This window comes from Equus caballus, chromosome 24 (genome assembly GCF_041296265.1).
Source record: "Equus caballus isolate H_3958 breed thoroughbred chromosome 24, TB-T2T, whole genome shotgun sequence".
Taxonomy (NCBI): Eukaryota; Metazoa; Chordata; class Mammalia; order Perissodactyla; family Equidae; genus Equus; species Equus caballus.
In genome coordinates, this window is record NC_091707.1 from 19,091,205 (window position 1) to 19,109,407 (window position 18,203).

At 39.3% G+C, this 18,203-nt stretch overlaps 1 protein-coding gene across 9 annotated transcripts in view; it reads left to right on the forward strand.

The window, feature by feature from the left end:
- Positions 1-13,578, forward strand: part of KIAA0586 — a 107,187-nt gene extending 93,609 nt beyond the window's left edge. For all 9 annotated transcript variants that reach the window (XR_011432146.1, XM_023627813.2, XM_070249811.1 and 6 more), the window contains 2 exons: positions 7,073-7,129; positions 13,235-13,578. Coding sequence is in view for 8 of the 9 variants with exons in the window: in XM_023627813.2 (XP_023483581.1) it covers positions 7,073-7,129; positions 13,235-13,386 (209 nt within the window). In the remaining variant the exon portion in view is untranslated. The remainder of the gene's footprint in view (positions 1-7,072; positions 7,130-13,234) is intronic.
- Positions 13,579-18,203: the final 4,625 nt, after the last annotated feature.

Here is an 18,203-nt window from a genome sequence, read left to right on the forward strand (position 1 = left end):
TATTTCTCTTGGTGTCACAAAAGTATGTATTATATAAATGAAATATTTTTCTTTGGCCAAAAGGCCTGTACACCAGACTACAATTAATGAATACAAGAATTAGAAATCAAAACTTTGTTTAGTCTGAGGAAAAACAATTCTTTAAACTGTAACCACATGGCTGTTTCTTGTTTGCATCAACTCTGGGTGACTGTTATTGTCTTCTCTGAATTCTCTGGGGCAGGGGCTTGACTTTGTTGAATGAGCCGATTGTTTTCCTTTGTGTTGCCCATCTAGTAAGTTCCCATCTGGTTTGTATCAGACTGTTTTCACAGCCAACAACTGCTGCCTTCTCCATATCCTGACACTTCAGGGCCCCACGCTATCAAAGCACTGCTGTGATGGCCTTGCTGGCAGGGCCCGTACAGCTGTGCCTCGCAGCTTGGAACCATTACCCAGAGTCGCAGGAACATAGAACTTGGCCTGGCCCTTATTCCCGTTGGTGTCGTGTGCACAGCCAGCAGAAATCCACCCTCCTCTCTCGGCCCTAGGGCCCTGAAACTTACTAGTCAACAGAAGATCTTTAAAAGCTCTGATTTTAGGATATGGAATGGTGGTGTTCTTATTTTCTAGTGGCTTCCTGTATTTGAGAGGTCGTTTTTCACTCTTTCACTCTTTTTCAAAAGTTACCAGGTCTGGCCTTGGGGAAGTAAACTGGTCACTATGTCACATTTAACTTTTGTTTCCAAATTTAGTTAGGAATGGCTAGATAAGATAAAACCCACAGTAAAGGCTACCCAAATAATATGGTGTATTTTTAGTGATAGTCACAGGCCATAATTTGAGAGAGGTTTTCATATTTAGGAAGAATTTTCATCTTAGAAAATGAATTTTCTGTGTGTAAATTACAGAGACAGGTTCAAACTGCTCAGTAACTATGAGGGAGTTACTGTGCCTTCAGCTTTGTTAGCTATCAAATGTCATTTATAAGAATGTGGTAATAGTTATTTTCTGTGACAATCTGTGGCCTCGTGGATTAAACTTATAGGAGTTATTGTTGAGTAAGAGTTATAGTTGATGTAAATGTGGTTATGATGTCACTGCCTTACAGACGTAAACTGAAACAGCAAACTTTTTTTTGCACCAAAAATAAGGTATTAAATGGTTTTTACAAAATGTTTTAACATTTTGGAAATGCTTTTAAGCTTAGTTAACATGAGATTAGTTTGTGCTTTCCGTTAAATTGGGTGGGTGGCTGTCGCAGAGCATCAAGTGTCCTAAGTAAAGTCCTGTGAGAGGCAAATAGAGCAACAACAACAAAAACTCACCTTCTGCTTCTTAGTAATTTCCGTTGACTGGTATTTCAAGATTTTAAGAAAAGCCATAGAAAGGAATTTGTCTTTGTAGTCAGCAGTGTGGCCTCTGACTTAGCGGGAACTCTTCACTTAATCTTAAAAGCTACCGAGTAAGGTTGGTGCTTGGCTCTTTCAATTATTGGAAAATACTTCAAAACTATAAAGGAATCACCTTTTAACTGCGGAAACTGACCTTTTTCTTTTTCAATTTCAACTTTTTATGGAAGTATAATGTACATACAGAAAAGTGCAGCCATCCTAAGTCTGCAGCTGAAAGAACTTCCATGTCTCACCCAGCTCGAGAGACAGAGCATTGCCAGTGCCCTGCAGCCCCCTCCGCTCCCCTCTGTCACGGCCTCCACCCCCACAAGGATGACCGTTATTCTGACTTCTAATGTCATAGATTAGTTCTCTGGTTTTTATACTTTAAATAAATGAAATCATACAGAATGTATGGCTTCTTTCATGAGGCAAAGCTATTGTAATTTTTAAGATTCTTTTAGTTTTCAACCCATTATGGCATGCTTTTCTAAAGAATTATCTGAGAGGAGTTTGTTTTAGTAGCTGTGTCACAGGCTGTTCAACCAACAAGAAGTGCGTTGTAGATAAAGTGTCTACTAAAACATCGGGTCTCTCCGTTCTCAACCAAATATTAATGCTGGAATGTCACTCTAGACATGCCTGCCCCTAAAAGGCAGGAACTCTCGTTGTCATCCATAACACCACACAGCAATACATCCACGCACTTAAATGGTTTGTAATGAGCTTTAGTAATTGAATGTACATTATTCAAATAAATCATGGTCTGCATTCCGCATAGATGGGTCCTCTATTTTCTGAATTACCAATCAGTTTCTTGGCAGTTGAATATAAGCTTTTATGCTGCCAAGATACTATTTCTGAAAATGCTATTACTGGAGAGAGTTGTATACCTATTAGATAGATATGCAGCCAGTGAGTAATTTAATGTGGCTAAATTATTTGTTTAAAAGGTGTTAACTTCTTTTTATATGTTTTTAGCTATTCTAATAATATTCCTAATATCCCCCCCTTTTTTTTGTAGTGAACTCAAATTAGTACAAGTGATCCCGCTATTTTGAATGTTACCAGTTGTAGATTTCTTCTTCTTAGATTTTGTTTGAAATTCTGGATGTCACCCATTTAAAAACTCTTCCTTTGTGGTTTACAAAGCTCATGTTTTGGTGGCTTTCATCTTTATATCGTTGTTTTTCGAATAACAGCCCTATAGTACTACACATTTTTTCTTAAATAAATCCATAAAGAATTTGTTTAACACAATTATATGACGATTTACAGATTTAAGTATTGCTATACTAGTGATTCTTACTAAAGGTAGTCTTAAAGAGCAGAATATAAACTTCCAAACCAAAAATAAAAAAATTTTAAATACAAGAGTACAAATGTCTTAAAGCTGAGGTTCCTATCCTTTTAAATACTACTTTTTGAAATAGTACAACATGGCTTACTTTCAAATTGGCACCGTATAGCTCCAAGACTTTGAATGACTGTTTAACGTAAAAAGCTAAAGTGCTGAGATGAGGTGGGTGTTGGGACGAAGCGCAGTGTGCTAGTGGTGAGGTCCCGGGACCCGTGTGCCCTTGCTCAGAGATCTCTCAGGAGCACCCTGCTTTCCCCGCCGTGGGGCTGCTTCCAAATTTGAGATCACTTGTTTTTATTTTGTTGTGTCTTTAAACGTTTAAATAAAAGTAAACACATTCGCCTTTTGTGGTAAAGGTAGAAGGATAAATTATATTCGTAGGTAATTTATGACTCAATTTTTAGTCAGTATTACCCACTCATTTCCATAGAAATTTATAGATCAAATATTTAGAAATTTCTCTTCTTGTCCTTTGACTTAAATACCGATGAAGCTTGAGTTTCCTCGATTTTGAGCAGCAGGACGAAGAACTGTAAGACTGCACAGAGGCGCTGGGCGGCGCTCAGGCCGTGCTCCGGGCCGTGGGCTGTGCTTGTGGCTGGGAGCCTCGCCCAGAGCGTGGGACTCAGCCCCAGGTGCCCGCAGTGTCCACGGCGACGCCGAGCCGCTACTTGCCGCAGGAGTAAATGACAAGAGTCAACTTGGATATTGATGTAGTGGCTTTGTTTTTACTGTCAGGAGAAATCGAGATTCTCCCCCAGTTTAGGGAAGGAGAGGTTTGTTTATGTTTAAATAACAGCAACAACAATATGACTAGCTCCGTCTGTGTATACTTCCCACATGTGACCTGCTCTGCGAAGATCCTTAGTCAACCCAATTAGGTAGGTAATGGTATTCTCATTTTACATTTGAGGAACCTGAGGCTCAGAGAGGTTATGTATTTTGCCCAAGGTCACATAGCTAATAAATGACAGAGATGGGAGTCAAACCAAGTCCAACTCTGAAAGCAAAAACTATGCTCTTAAACATTATACTACGTTTCCTTCCTTGATAAATTTTTTAAAAAGCAGAACAGATAATTTCTGATTGTTCTTTCAAGTCTCAGTATCTGACAACACATCTTAGAAGAGTGTGAAAAAGTTGGGGGAGGGGCTGTTTGCTGTGGGTTGTAGTTCCTACTGCTAATCGGTGACATCGATTTCTTTGTCAGTTAACCTTTCCAAATCTCGATTTCCGTATTAATACGGGTAAATGATCTCGGAGATCCCTGGTAGCTCTACTGCTGTAATATGTGATCGGGTTTTTTTTCTTTTTCTTAAACAAAAAGTCTTCCTGTCAAAGAGTATTTTGAAAAGATTGCCTAACGAGAACGATTTCTTTTTCAATTGGGAAAAGTTAGAAAATAATCACAGGCTAAATAAAAATAAAATTACCATTTATTGATGCCTACTCTGTAGGCACTGCTCTGTTATTTACATGTATAGTGTGATCATGAAAAACCTATGAGGCAGAAGAGGAAATTGAAGCTCAAAGTGGCGGTGTTTCCAGGCCTCACAGCTCCTGTGTGGGTCTGTGGTCTGCCCTCAGGCAGCTTAGCTTCCAACTCTGTGCTCCGAGCCACCAGCTTACGGCTGCCTCTGTAATAGAATGTCTGCTTGTCATTTACTTCACAATTTTTTTATCTTATATACCACAGTATAGAATGAATAGAAAAAGCTGGGCCTTTTTTCTAAAAAATGATCACGGTAGTCTTTCTGTGTGACGTAAAGGTTTCAGAAACATTGGTCAGTTGGATATTTCTTGATCAACTATATACAAAGAATTGAATTAGACATCTTACGGAAAATGAAGGATAATGGAAGGAAACCATTTATTTTCTTGTCCTTTAAGAAAATCCTGCATGGCAGGAATTTTACTTCAGCCTATGTAGTTTATTAAGACATATCTTAAAAACAACAGATTTTGTATGTTGTTTCAACTTGGAAGTTTTTATTAATAATGTAGCTTTGTTGGATATAAAGAGATGACTAAAGTATGCTTTGGTTTGGAGTAATGAAAAATAGTTGTCATTTTTTGAGTTAAAATTCAGTTTTTTAATAAAGCAGAAATAAGATGATGTTTTTGAGAGTTTTATCAAGCAAAAAATCTGGATATTAGAGAAAACATGCTCCATTTGCTTATTGCAAAGAAAATGAAGTGTATAAAATTCACATTTAGGTTGTTATGAATTTAGAAGAATGTTTCTTTGTAGCAGCAACTCCCTTTTGGGGTGCACGTGCACCCCCTTTGGAGTGTGGCCCTGTCAGAAGAGAAGGGAGCCCCTGTCAACTTGAAAAAGTCCCCAAAGTCATTCCAACTTTCTCCTCTCCCCACCCCAAGCCTCTGCTGAAACTCACTGGTTGAGAGAAGTTTTCACAGCTCCTTTCTCCAAAGCCGTCCAGGTCTAATATATAGCACCTTAAAGAGAAGAAAAAAGAAGGCAGTTGCACAAGAAGAGGAAAAGAAAAATTACCAGGAATAGAAGAATTCCGAGTTATGCAAATGGCACATTAGCAGACAGAAGTGCTGTAATATTAAAAGGCAGAGAGCTCGGTTAGTCCTTAGCCTTTAAATCCCTTATCTTGAGGTGGCAGGAGGGTTATTTTGGGAGATTTGCTCTCTACTGTCAGTCTCCTGTGTGTACGTTTTGTCTTTCCAGTTAAAGAGGATTGAGACAATGTCTTACTCTCCTTTGTGGTCTTCACAACACTTAGTGTAATAATGTTGGAAACATAAAAAGTACTTTAAAAAAACTTGTTTTTATTGAACCCTAGTTAGCCATAGGGTGGGTTTTCTTTTTTCTTAGTTTCCACTCAGTTTATTTGGTATGAAAGGGGATGATGTTGCTTATTTCTTACCGTAACACAATAGGTAAGTCTGAATTCTGGGCTGTGAGGCACCCACTTCAGAGAAGACTGCCCCTCAATTCTGCTTGCAGGCAAATGGCTCTTCAGTGGAAGGGCCCTGAGGTGGTCTGGTGCCTCCGTTTCCTGTTGGTACTGAGGCACCGTGCACGTTCTGCAAGGCAGCTCTGACAGGCCAGGGGGCCGAGCAGTGACTTCTCTCTGCCTCTAACTCGGAAACTTAGAGGTACAGCGGGAAGCACGCATAGCGTTCAACAGGAACATCATGGCGGGCGCTTCCAGTGCATTTGAGGATTTTTAAAAGATGGTATCAAAGTCAGATGTTCAATTTCGGTTTATTTGCAGATTATCAGTATGTAAGTAACTTGTATTCACCCACAATCTTACCCTTCTAAAACTATATTTTCTTTTAAAACTATTCTTTTAAAGCTGTATTGCATGTAATTTTTTAACATATTTAACTTTTATGTTTCCTACAGTATAATTACTGTAGTTTAACATGAATGTTTGTCACCAGTGAGAATATATGGCTTGGTTTAATAAATATGTAACACTTAAAATCACATTCATTTAATTATCTTCTTTTAGTTCCCTCTGAAATTTTTGTGAAATAAAGGAATCTTAGGAGATGACTGATTTTTATCTTAGAGAAAATCTGAAAATACTGATTATACCATATTTGAATTTTTTCCAAATCCTTCTGCCCTAAGAATTTGTTTGAAGCGATGTTTATTGACAGTGACTGACTATATTTCAGAGCACACGTTAACAGCGTGTCGTCAGCAGGGGCGTGTGGGTATCTTGTTGGCCTGAGAACTATACGTACCACAGGTTTCTCTCTTTGGTGGTTTAACTTTTCTCTGCGTCATAATTTTCTAGCCATAAAGAGAGTTTGTCCCCAGCCTGTTTCATTTTACTATTAAGATTTGGCCTTGGCTTGCACCGTAGTGCTCCTCTGTGCTCCCTGACAACGTTATAGGTTGTTTCACAGAGGTTGTGTTGTAGAGTATGCCCCAGGCTGGCCCGGGAGAAGGGAAGTTCTCAATTTATTTTTGCGGTGATTAAATCCTTAAGTAAGAGAATCTGAACACTTGTAGCCTTGGAAGAAATGGCCCGTGAGTTTCTTTTGTGTAATAGAAATTTCAAGTTCTCTCATGATCCTTTGCTTCCCCTTTCCCTAATCTTTGATGCATAAAGATAATAATCTATTAGGTAAAGTATTATTCTATTGACAGTCATTAAAATGCAGCTGTTTAACTTCCTTCTTTACCTTAAGGCCACTAGATCAGGCTTCTGTTTACCTGGTTTTATGAGAGTAACTGTGGGAGTGCATTTGGTTTGTGCTCCTTTTAGTGAATAGGAATGAGTCATGACTGTTTCTATGCTCAGCTGATTTTCTAGTGGAAACATTTTTCTGACTGTAATTTCTTTACCAGGTGATATGGATCGGACACAAATTGAGCCCAATCTGTACCTCACATCTGTATTTACAGGTAAGATTCTGACTTTAAAAGTTGTTGGACTTAGAGCTATTCAGATTTTGTCATTTCCTTCTGATTTCTTTCTCTCATAATAATCAGCGCAGTAGAGATGGTAATTCCAATCTTTTCTTCTAAAATATCTGTAAACTCATTCCAGACAGAGAAGTCCCTTCCCACACTGAACTCACCTCTCCAGAAGGTAGGGGACAGAAAAGAATCTATCATTTCCCTTTGAAAAGTTTATAAAATGTTGAATTAAAAGACTGCAGGTGTGGTATGTAGAGCGCTGAGGCTAGAGCTCGAGATAATTCCATCTGGGGGAGGTTATTTGTTGGGACAGGACAGTGTTTAAACTTTGAAGTCAGTTTTAAACAAAGTGAAGCAGCTGGAACCTGGCGTAAGACGAAACAGATCTTTCACATTAACTGTTGCTTTTTAGAGGAAAACGAATTGGAGTTGTTTTTACAGGTGCTGAGACATTTATTCTTTCTGCTTTTATTTTTATCTTAAATTATAAATTTTAAAATAAGCATTTGTCAACTCAAAAAACAGAAGCAATAGTAAACTTGAAAAATGTAATAGGATTTATATGTCTAGAACATATTTTGGGATGAGACTAGTAACATTTTAAGTCACCCTTTTAAATAGGAAAGTAAGGAAAGAAATGTTTAATAGTGACTAATTCTGGGAAACCGAGGGGAATAAACTATTACATACTACACTTAACATCAACTGACCAGGCACCTTCTTCATCAAGACTTGTAGCATTTCTTCCCAAGCACTGAAGCTGTGATGTTGCAAAATCTGCAGGGCTGGGTTAAGAATGTGAGAATTGAGTACAGCAGGAGAGTTTCGCAGCTGCTGCAACAAGGAATTAAAGCAAGAATAGCTGGGCCCAGGGTGGACGGGGAAAGTGCTTCAAGAACTCAATGAAACACAGCTGAAACACTGCAACATTTTCATAGACAGCTGGGAAGCAACTGCTTCGCTGGAACTTAGGGCTGATTTTAAAGACAAGGATCTGGTCATCGTGAATCTAAGCAAGCTGTTGGCCATGAGGACCCACAGACAGACAGAGGCGTTTGGTTCAGCAGTCATTTCAAGGTCCGCTGTGTGCCTAGCATTATGCTACAGCTTTGTAGAACACAGAGTAAGTAAGCAAATAACGATAATACAAGCTGATAAGGTCACAGATACTTATTGTGTACCTACTGTGCTAGTCACGCAGGAGACAGGCTGTACGTCCCAGTCCATGCTTTTAAGGAACGTATTGTCCAGTGGAAGTGACAGGCACATAACAGATAATTACAGTGCAGTTTGGTAAACACTGTGGTATAGTTGCCTTCGGAAAATAAGGCATCCGCAGTTCACAGGAGAGGAGCTCCTCCTGTATTCCACCTCCCCTGCTGGAAGAACAGCTCAGAGAATGGGATTCACTTGCACCTGGGGCTGGGAGATCCTTTAAATCAGTAATTCTTAAATATTTGGGGGCCACAGGGGCCGGCCCAGTGGTGCAGCGGTTAAGTTCACACATTCTGCTTCTTGGCGGCCTGGGGTTCGCCGGTTCGGATCCCGGGTGCAGACATGGCACCGCTTGGCGGGCCATGCTGTGGTAGACATCCCACATATGGGGTGGAGGAGGATGGGCGTGGATGCTGGCTTGGGGCCGGGCTTCCTCGGCAAAGGGAGGAGGACTGGGAGTAGTTAGCTCAGGGCTAATCTTCCTCCAAAAAAAAAAAAAAATTGGGGGGCCACAGTCTCCTTTAAGGCACTGAGAGCTATGATTGCCTGTCTCCCTCCCAAACTATACTTATATGAAAATAGTTTGCATAACCTTTCAGGATATTCACAGATCTCTAGGTCACACATCCAGGGACTCTGGATAAGAGCCTTCATATACTGGGATTAAAGACTTTTACATTTGTTTCCTTTTAATTTTGTTTTAAATGTGCAGTTTATAAGAAACCAATCTTGGGCCAGCCCCAGTGGCCTAGTAGGTTAAGTTTGGTGCTCTCCACTTCAGCAGCCCAGGTTTGGTTCCTGGCCCTGGGCCTACACCACTCGTCCTGTCAGTGGCCATGCTGTGGTGGCAGCTCACATACAAAAATAGGAAGAGTGACAGCAGATGTTAGCTCAGGTGAATCTTCCTCAGCAAAAAAAAAAAAAGAAAGAAAGAAGCCAATCTTTATCTGCCTGTAGAAAAAACAAAATTCAGGCAATTTAAAGTTATTCTACTATCTATTCATCATCTCATAGGAGAATACCACAAATCTGTCTGTATGGCCTGGGCCAAGTGCAGTTACTTACCTTGAATGAGGAGTCTGAGATGCTGTACTCTTCTGTGAAGCTACCAAGGAAGCTTTCTTCTTTTCTCTGCCTGTCTCATGTTGTTTTAGAAGAGAATGCTTTGTTTGGCTTCCTCTCAGTTTGCAAATAACAGATATAAAAATGGGTTACCAAGTGTTTGAGGATTAGAGTCAGAGTCTAAACCTACTGATGGAATGGATTATCTAACCCTGAAAAGCTTTTAGTTATGTATATTTTGGAAAATATACATACAATATACAGGCAAAATCTTAAATGGATATTGAAAATCCTATATTATTACTTAGAATAAATTTTTAGCTTTTCTCTTCTTTAGTCATAAATCCAACATCAAAGAACAGAAAACAAAATTTCTTTATGGATTTTAATATTTTTAAAGCAAAAAAATTTGAATTTCAAATGTCTAAAAAATACATTCGAATATGTCTTCAGAACCTTCAAATGTGTGGTCTCGCTTGATGGCACCCCGGCTTAAATGCATGCCTGGTTAGATGATGCACTGTAAACCCGTGGAATCAAGGAAGAATCTCTTTTTTTAAACAAACCTGAAAACAGCTGTTGAAACAGTTACATTGTAGAGTAATGACATGATTGTGGAAATTAAAAAAGTCAAACTTGAAAAGTGTCAAACTGCATTTAATAGAGATAGGAAATTTATGTTTCCTTTAATGATGATGGTAGACTCTTCTTTCTTGAAAGCCATCTCTTACCTTGTGTGACTCTTCACTCTTGGGTCTCTTCCTACTTATCTTTCTGGCACTTCCCTTTGTTTCCCTTTATTTTCTCTTTATTCACCATTTATTATCCTTCCCCTCACCTTTCTTTGTCATTATTTGCCTTCTCAGGCTATTTTCTCTCCCCAGGTGATCACTGTTCTTACTGCTCTCATCATTGTAGCTGTGTAGATGACCGCTAATTCTGTATCTGGAAAACTGCCCCGCCGTCTTTGACATCTTTGACCCTCGTTACCTGCTGGAAAGGTGCACTCACACAGCTGGCAGGCATTCGCATTCATCAGATACATGGCTAGTCCCAGCGTCTCCCCAGCTTGCTGCACCACCGCAGCCTCAAGCTTGTTTGTGTTCTGTTAATGCCCACTCAGTCAACTAAACCTGTCATTTCAGAGCCATACTCAGTTCTTTAGAAGACTGAGTCTTCCTCCAAAATATCTGCAATCTATTTCGTGTGCCAGGCATCATCAGTTCTCGCGTGGACCGTTCCCATAGATCCCCGCCTCTCTCCTTATTTCCCACACAGCTATTACAACTCTTTTTTCTAAAATACATTTGCTCATATTACTCCTCTGTTCAGAATGTTTTGTGACTCATCATTGTTTACAGAACTTGACCCTGACCTTCCTTAGGGCCTTGTCTCTCTCATTGTTCCTCTTATCCAGCCAATACTTTGATATCAGAATACTCAGCGTTCCCTTAACATTGAACTTTATCTTGGCTTTATTTTGTTGCTCTCTTCATTCCCTTTCACATCTTTTAAGTCCCATCTCACCGCTACTTCCACCTCATTTAAACTAAATATTCCTGTACATGTTTATGTAGGTTTTGAGTTTCTTGAAGATGAGGACTATTTTCTTTTATCCGTATGTCCTCTTGGCACCATCTTAGCTCCATATGTGCAGCAGCCTCGTATAGGTGTTTAGTTAGTGAGCATACGCTTCTGGAAAAAGCCCACTTTAATGATTCTGCGTCTCAGTTACCTTGTTTGTCTCCCAGAATTACTGTTAGGATGAGATTAAGATGATGGGGGAAAGATCTTTGCAAAATTTTAATTGCTGTATAAATATAAGACAGTAACTACAAGAAATAGCATAACTTTACAATAATTGAACTTACTATATTTCTTGAGACGTGGAAACTTCTTCAAGATCCGAAAAGAAAGTTATAGGTCTTGTTATGTCATTGAGCAGTTTGATCAATAATTTAATGCACATAGTAGAAAATGAAGATACATAGGGAAGCAGTTTTGTGAAATTAGCTGAAAAAAGAATAATGTCTGCTATCAGCCTGGTTTTTGACAATATGTGGGTAACTCAAGGAATGGACTTTTTCTTAATATTCGAGGGAAGGGAACACTGAATTGATTTTATCGGTTGAAAATTAATTTTGCTCTCAGCCTTAGTTAATACCCTGTGTCAGTTTTGACTGGCAGGGTCAGCTTTGATCTTGGATGCTTCTCTTGGTTATTTTGTGTACTTGGCATCATGGCTTTGTAAAATGTGGGAATATTTAAATAATGCTTATGTCTTATAAAGATTTTTCCTAAGGCAGTTCTTATTGTTTCTTAATTTTAGTTTTTAACATATCCTGACAGAGCTAAATTTCAAAAAGTCTTTTCCTATTTAAAATACTTATTCTATTTAAGTTGACGTAAGAATTACTTTCGGGGCCGGCCCCGTGGCTGAGTGGTTAAGTTCGCGTGCTCTACTTTGGTGGCCCAGGGTTTCGACCGTCAAGCCATGCTGAGGCAGCGTCCCACATAGCACAACTAGAAGGACCCACAACTAAAAATACACAACTATGTACTGGGGGGCTTTGGGGAGAAAAAGGGAAAAAAAAAAGAATTACTTTCTTCTTAAAGGATTATACTGTGGTATTGCAGATTGTGATGTTGCTAAAATGATGCCGAAGCTTATTTCCCTTCCCTCTTTTATTAAAAAAGGAATTGATACAAGTAACAAAAAGGAATGGTATAATATTAGTCTGTTAGACTTCCTAATATGAAAGGAATTTGCCTTTTACAAATATTCTGATCATCTGGGACAGCTGTGATTGAGTCATCATCGAAAGCTCCGGAACTGTCTACCTTTACTGTGGTCTCTATAAAAATTTAATGGAAAATTCCACTGTATTACTGTGGAAACTGCTTTAAAAATATAAAGGAATTTTAGAAAAATACTGTGATTCTTGACTCGGAGATGTCTTTAAGATTAAGATAATTTGTTTTTAAGATGCTTATTATTCTTATGTGTATATGGTAAAACATAGAATTTGAAATGAGGATTTTTGTGGTCTTATATAATACCAAGTTAGTGTTCTTTATATTCTTAGGCAATGTGCTTTAAAGTGAGAGGAGTGAATTAGAGTATCGGCAGGTAGAGAGCCATATATAGTCAAACCTGGGTTTTTTAACACATTAATGAAGTTTTCATCCCAGACTCCCTCCTCTACTCAGACTTACCTAGCATTTATCATATCATACCATACAACTTTTGGCACTTGTTATTCTCTTAGTCCATTCAGGCTGCTATAACAAAATACTACAGGCTGGGTGGCTTATAAACAGCAGAAATTTATTTCTCACAGTTCTGGAGGCTGAAAGTCCAAGATTAAGGCGCATCTTCCTGGTTCATAGCCAGCACCTTCTCACTGTGTCTTCACATGGTGAAGGGGCTCTCAAGCTCTCTGGGGCCTCTTTTCTCAGGGCACCAACCCCATTCAGGAGGGCTCCACCCTCATGACCCCAGCACTCTCCAAAGGACACCCCTCCTAGGACCATCGCACCAGGCATTAGGGTTTCAATATATGGATTTGGGGGGCACAGAGACATTCAGATCATAGCATATCCTTTTTAACTGTTGTCTTTAATTGTCTGTGGGTGGGAGTGGAAAGCAGGAAGGATGTGTTTTATCTCTGTGACAAGTTCTGAGCACCTTGAGAAAAGAAATTGCCTTGTACGCAGTGCTTATTCTGATCCCTCGTGTTACTTAGGAAGGTCAAAAGCGTGTAAATACTCAGGACCCTCTGTTTTACCTGAATGCGTTTCTCCTTTTTTCAGGTGGTAAAGCCGTGCCACTCTTCACTTCTCAGGCGTCACCCGCCAGGATGTCCGTGACACTGCCCTCAGTGACCCTGGAGGAGTGCTCTCGGTCTCAGAGCGCCAGCACCATCCAGGGGGACACAGAGTCCTCAGGAGCAGATGCCTTCTGAATGGGAAGCAAGAACCAGGAAAATATTCGTGCCACTGGTTTTGAGCTCATTTTTCTCTGGCATAAAACCATCTCTCAGACTATTTTGGTCTTTGAGCATATTCTGAAAAATGATTACTAAGTTTTTATTAAAATGAAAAGCATAATTTGGGTATTTAGGTAAAATTTTTAAATAAAATAATTTAAATGTCAATCATCATGAGTCTGGCTGTGGGTTATTTCTTAGAATCCTGAGGCAGCATGGAATAGTGGAAAGGGCATGACCTTTGATGTCTAAGAATTTATTCTACAGATGCAGTTACCTGTACATAGTTATGAAATATGTTGCTCAAGGTTATTCATTCCAAATTTTTTATAACAGGAAATAATTGGAAACAATCTAATGCCTGTTGGTAAAGGACTGATTAAAAAAGTGCTGGTGTATCTGTACAGTGGAATGCTATGTGGTACAGAAGGAATTTGAAGATGTTTGTGTCTCGATAGGGAATTATCTCTGAGCTACATTGTTAAAGTAAAAGGAGCTTTGTGCAAAATAGTGCGTGAATTATGCCACCATTGTTTAATATAGGGTGGAGGGAAGTCCAAATATATGGTGTCTACACCCTTATGCTTACATACATGTATTTGCATATGGACACGTTAAATCTCTTTGGAAGGATAAACAAGAAACACTAACTTTGTCTCCAGGGAGGGGGCCTGAGGGGCAGTGAGAGAGGCTGAGTGATGAGAATCGAGGTTGACCGTAGCTCCTGTGTACTTGAATGACAGTTGTGACAGGAAAAAATTATGAGTGAGGTTAATTTTTTATATATCTTATAAACCTTTATACTTTATAAACCTGTGAAACATGTGACTGATTACTTTTCAAGGCATAAATACATAAAATTAAAATAAAAACATGGCTTTATAATCAGACTCAGGTATGTTCTATTTCTTCTACTTGCTCTGCGATAGGGGCTGCCTGGGTACATGGGTTTAGTACTTGGTTTGCAGGATAATGGGGATTATCGATAATGTTGGGAATGATGCCCAGCACAGTGCCTGGCACCAGATAAGTGCTCTAGAAATGGTGCGTGTCATTATCTTGAAGGATTTAAGCCTCTTAACCAGAAGGGGAGCACATGAGAAGCAGGGCAGCCTAGCATTAGCAAAAAAGTTATCTCCCTGAAGAATTTTTTCTGTCACAACCAGAGTTCAAACACACAGTAACTATAGTCAACCTTGACTTTTCTCAGTGTTTTTCTAGGTCACTTAGTGAGCCTCAGCGCTGGCTGCACATGAGAACCTCCGGGAGCTTTGACAATGCCTGGCTTCCGTACCCAGGGATTCTCAGTTAATTGATCTGGGATGGGGCCCAGGCGTGGGTATTAAAAAAGTACAAAGACCCTCCCAGGTGATTTTAATTTGCACTCAAGGTTGAGAATTACTGAAGAGCAATTTAGAATTCCTTAACCTTCTAGCCAGGCCCATTGCCCAGGGGACTTAGGGAAAGTCTGAGGCTCTCTTCTCGTCGAAGTTAGAAGCTGCAGCACCTTGGAAACTTGGAGAAGTCTCGGCTTCCACACGTGTTCCTCTTCTGTCCCAGCGCCTCAAGCTCCTCTCAGGGGTTTGCTTACTGACATGCTCTAGGTCTCACTTTAGAACCTGTTTTTCTATGCTGTGGCCTTTTGGACGGATCTGCTTGTAATCATTCCCATTAAACAAGTAGAAGAAAAATGCTGTTCTGTGGATCATAATTTGTTTTTGATGTTCCTACAAGTCTCTGGATGGGGTGAAAGCTGGGGAAGTGTTTCTAAGTGCTGCTTCATTTTAAACATTATCCCCCTTGGTTTCTAGTTTTCAGAGCTTTTTCTGTTTGGGAAAGATGTTTCTTAATTTTAGTGAAAGCATCTTTTATTAAAGGTGTTGGTAGTTTTTGCCCCCTAACTGTAAAAAACCTGCCTTTTCTAATTTTAGGATAGAAGTATAATTTTTTGTTTATTCCATTCATTGTGCGCTTGAACTTTTCTTAAAAAAAACGACAACTTTGGTGTCTGCTCATCAGTATTTTGTATTTAAAAGAATTTCATTTTGTATTTAATTTTATAATTTGCCATTTCTGGAATGAACTATTTACAAGACATGCTACTAAGACGTAGACCCTATCAAGATCAAGGTTGTCACTGTGCTGGGCTTACATGACTTCACCCAGGGTAACAGGCATTTAAAATGTTCCTTTGGTATAGATCCTAAAATAAATTTGCTTTTTTGTGCACATTAATAGGATCTTGAGTGTTTTTATTTTCAGAAGATGATTCCATTAGTACATTTCTTATCACATGCATATTTCTGGTCTCGTAATAATTTTTCTTTTTAAATGCTAAACATGTTTACATCGGTCTTATAGTTTTTCTATTAAAAACATAAACTTTTTTAATAAAATAAATAAAATAGCATTTCTTAGTTCATGGTAGATTACCATCCCCAATCCAAGAATAATTCTACAATTGAAACTTTTTTTTTAAAGATTTTATTTTTTTCCATTTTCTCCCCAAAGCCCCCCAGTACATAGTTGTATATTCTTCGTTGTGGGTCCCTCTAATTGTGGCATGTAGGACACTGCCTCAGCGTGGTTTGATGAGCAGTGCCACGTCCGTGCCCAGGATTCAAACTGACGAAACACTGGGCCGCCTGCAACGGAGCGCGCAAACTTAACCACTCGGCCATGGGGCCAGCCCCTACAGTTAAAACATTTTTTAAAAATTAAAAAAAAAAAACATTTTTTAAAACCCATTTTTAAAAACATCTTTAAAAAAATGCCCTGATGCTATCATTTCCTTATAGATGAGTAGGTTGAACAGTAAGGGAGGGTAGAATCTGTAGTACTTCTGTGATGTTACTGAGAAGCAGCCCACTGAAGTCCTCTTTTCTGCCACGCACCCATACGTGTATCTATGTGACGGAAGTTACCTATGAAGGGTGTTGGGCATCTAGTGTGCTCTGGATTCTCCCCGCTTTGGTCATCTGCCTCCCGAAGAACAAAGGTTGACCACGAGGAATTGAGTCTCTTCCTAGTATAGATCATCATTTGGTCATCAAACATCAGTTGCACAGTAGTTTTAAAGACTCTCTTAAAGATGCGTTGGAGAAAAAGAAACAGAATTCTTATAGAAATTCCATCATTATAGTTTAGAAAACTTCAGGAACCCAGTGTTTTTTTTTATTTGACCCATGCCGGGAGAATTCCAAGTCTCAGATTGTCAAACCTCGGAGAGTAATCTGCCTATGTCTATTTTTTAAAGACATTTTTTCCTCTTGCACTAAAGTGCTTACCTAGAAACAATAGGAAATATTAGCCAAATGCAGATGTCCCCTTGTGAGGCCAGTAAATATTGTAAAGCCATGTGATGGTCTAATAATTACCAAGAAAGCAAGCAAATCAAAGCTCTTTTGCTGAGTCTGTACATTGTGAATGGTCTCATTTATAATTTCAGCCATAATGAGGGATAAGTTACTGATATATCTCTTAAATTCAGAGACCCTTAACCCTCAAGAAAATCAATAGACCCTTCTAACTTCTCCTGGGAGGTCTGTCCTATCAGGCCTCTGAAGAGACCCAGATGGTGATACTGCACAGGATTTAAAATCTTCAAAGGACCTGGTGGGAGCCCTAGGGATAGTTTTTTTTTTTTTAATTGAGTTCATAATAGTTTACATCAATGTGACATTTCACTTGTACGTCATTTCTTGACCGTCACCACATAAGTACTCCCCAGGGATAGTTCTTGGTGGACACAGGTCACAGAGAAAGAGCAGCTCAGGTGCTGCACCGTTGACACGGTCTGTATGTAAAGAGTTGAAAGTGTGGGTCTTTTTCCCTGAATTATTATGACAAACAGTGATAGCTATTTCAGTTGACATTTTGTAACTTGCTTTTTCTGAACAGATATTTTTCCTTTTTAATCTTCACAAGGTGTTACATTAGGAGTAAGTATTAAATTGTAATAAAGGACTATTTCTACCATCAGGATAGTTGTATGGGATTTCTTGGTAAGCTTGGTAAGTATTTATATTCCCTTTGGTCATATTCCTCAGTAGTTGCATGGATTATGAAAGTACCATAGACACCTTGGATTATTTAAAAATACGATTGGGTTGATTTTTCTCTCTAGATAGAATGTTGGCTGCATGTAATTCTGTGTAATTATACCAACCAGCCTGAGTGTCTGGGTCTAAGATATTTCATGCATGTTCGAAAGTATAGAGATGTTCAGAGCATGTCCTGGATGAAGCTGTTTCTAGCTTTAAGCAGAGGTATTCCCATGACTTGAGTGACCCCTGGAGTTAGAAATGGGTAACAGGTCCAGCAAGAGGTCAGGTTAGAAGATGAGGCCATCGTCTGACTCATTCTTAGAAACAAGGCAGAGGAAATGGGTTTTGTTTCAGTAAAGGGAGGGAAAAAATGAAGAAAAGTAGAGTCATAGAAAATGGAACACTAACAATCGTACAAAGAAGTCAGTCAGTTTGAGCATAACAAAAAGTTCTGGGAGGCTTTCCTGGTGGCATAGTAGTTAAGTTCCCACACTCTGCTTCAGTGGCCTGAGGTTCGTGGGTTGGGATCCCAGGCGTGGACCTATACTGCACTCATCAAGCCATGCTGTGGCGGTGTCCCACACACAGAGGAAGATTGGCACAGATGTTAGCGCAGGGACAGTCTCCCTAAAACAAACAAAAGTTCTGTTTTTGTTTCATTGTCTTGGGTGGAATTTGCACTTCTGAAGTTGTCTGCTTGATCTGAAGTTCTCTGATAAGCTGTGCCTTGAAGCCATTTACTTCTAG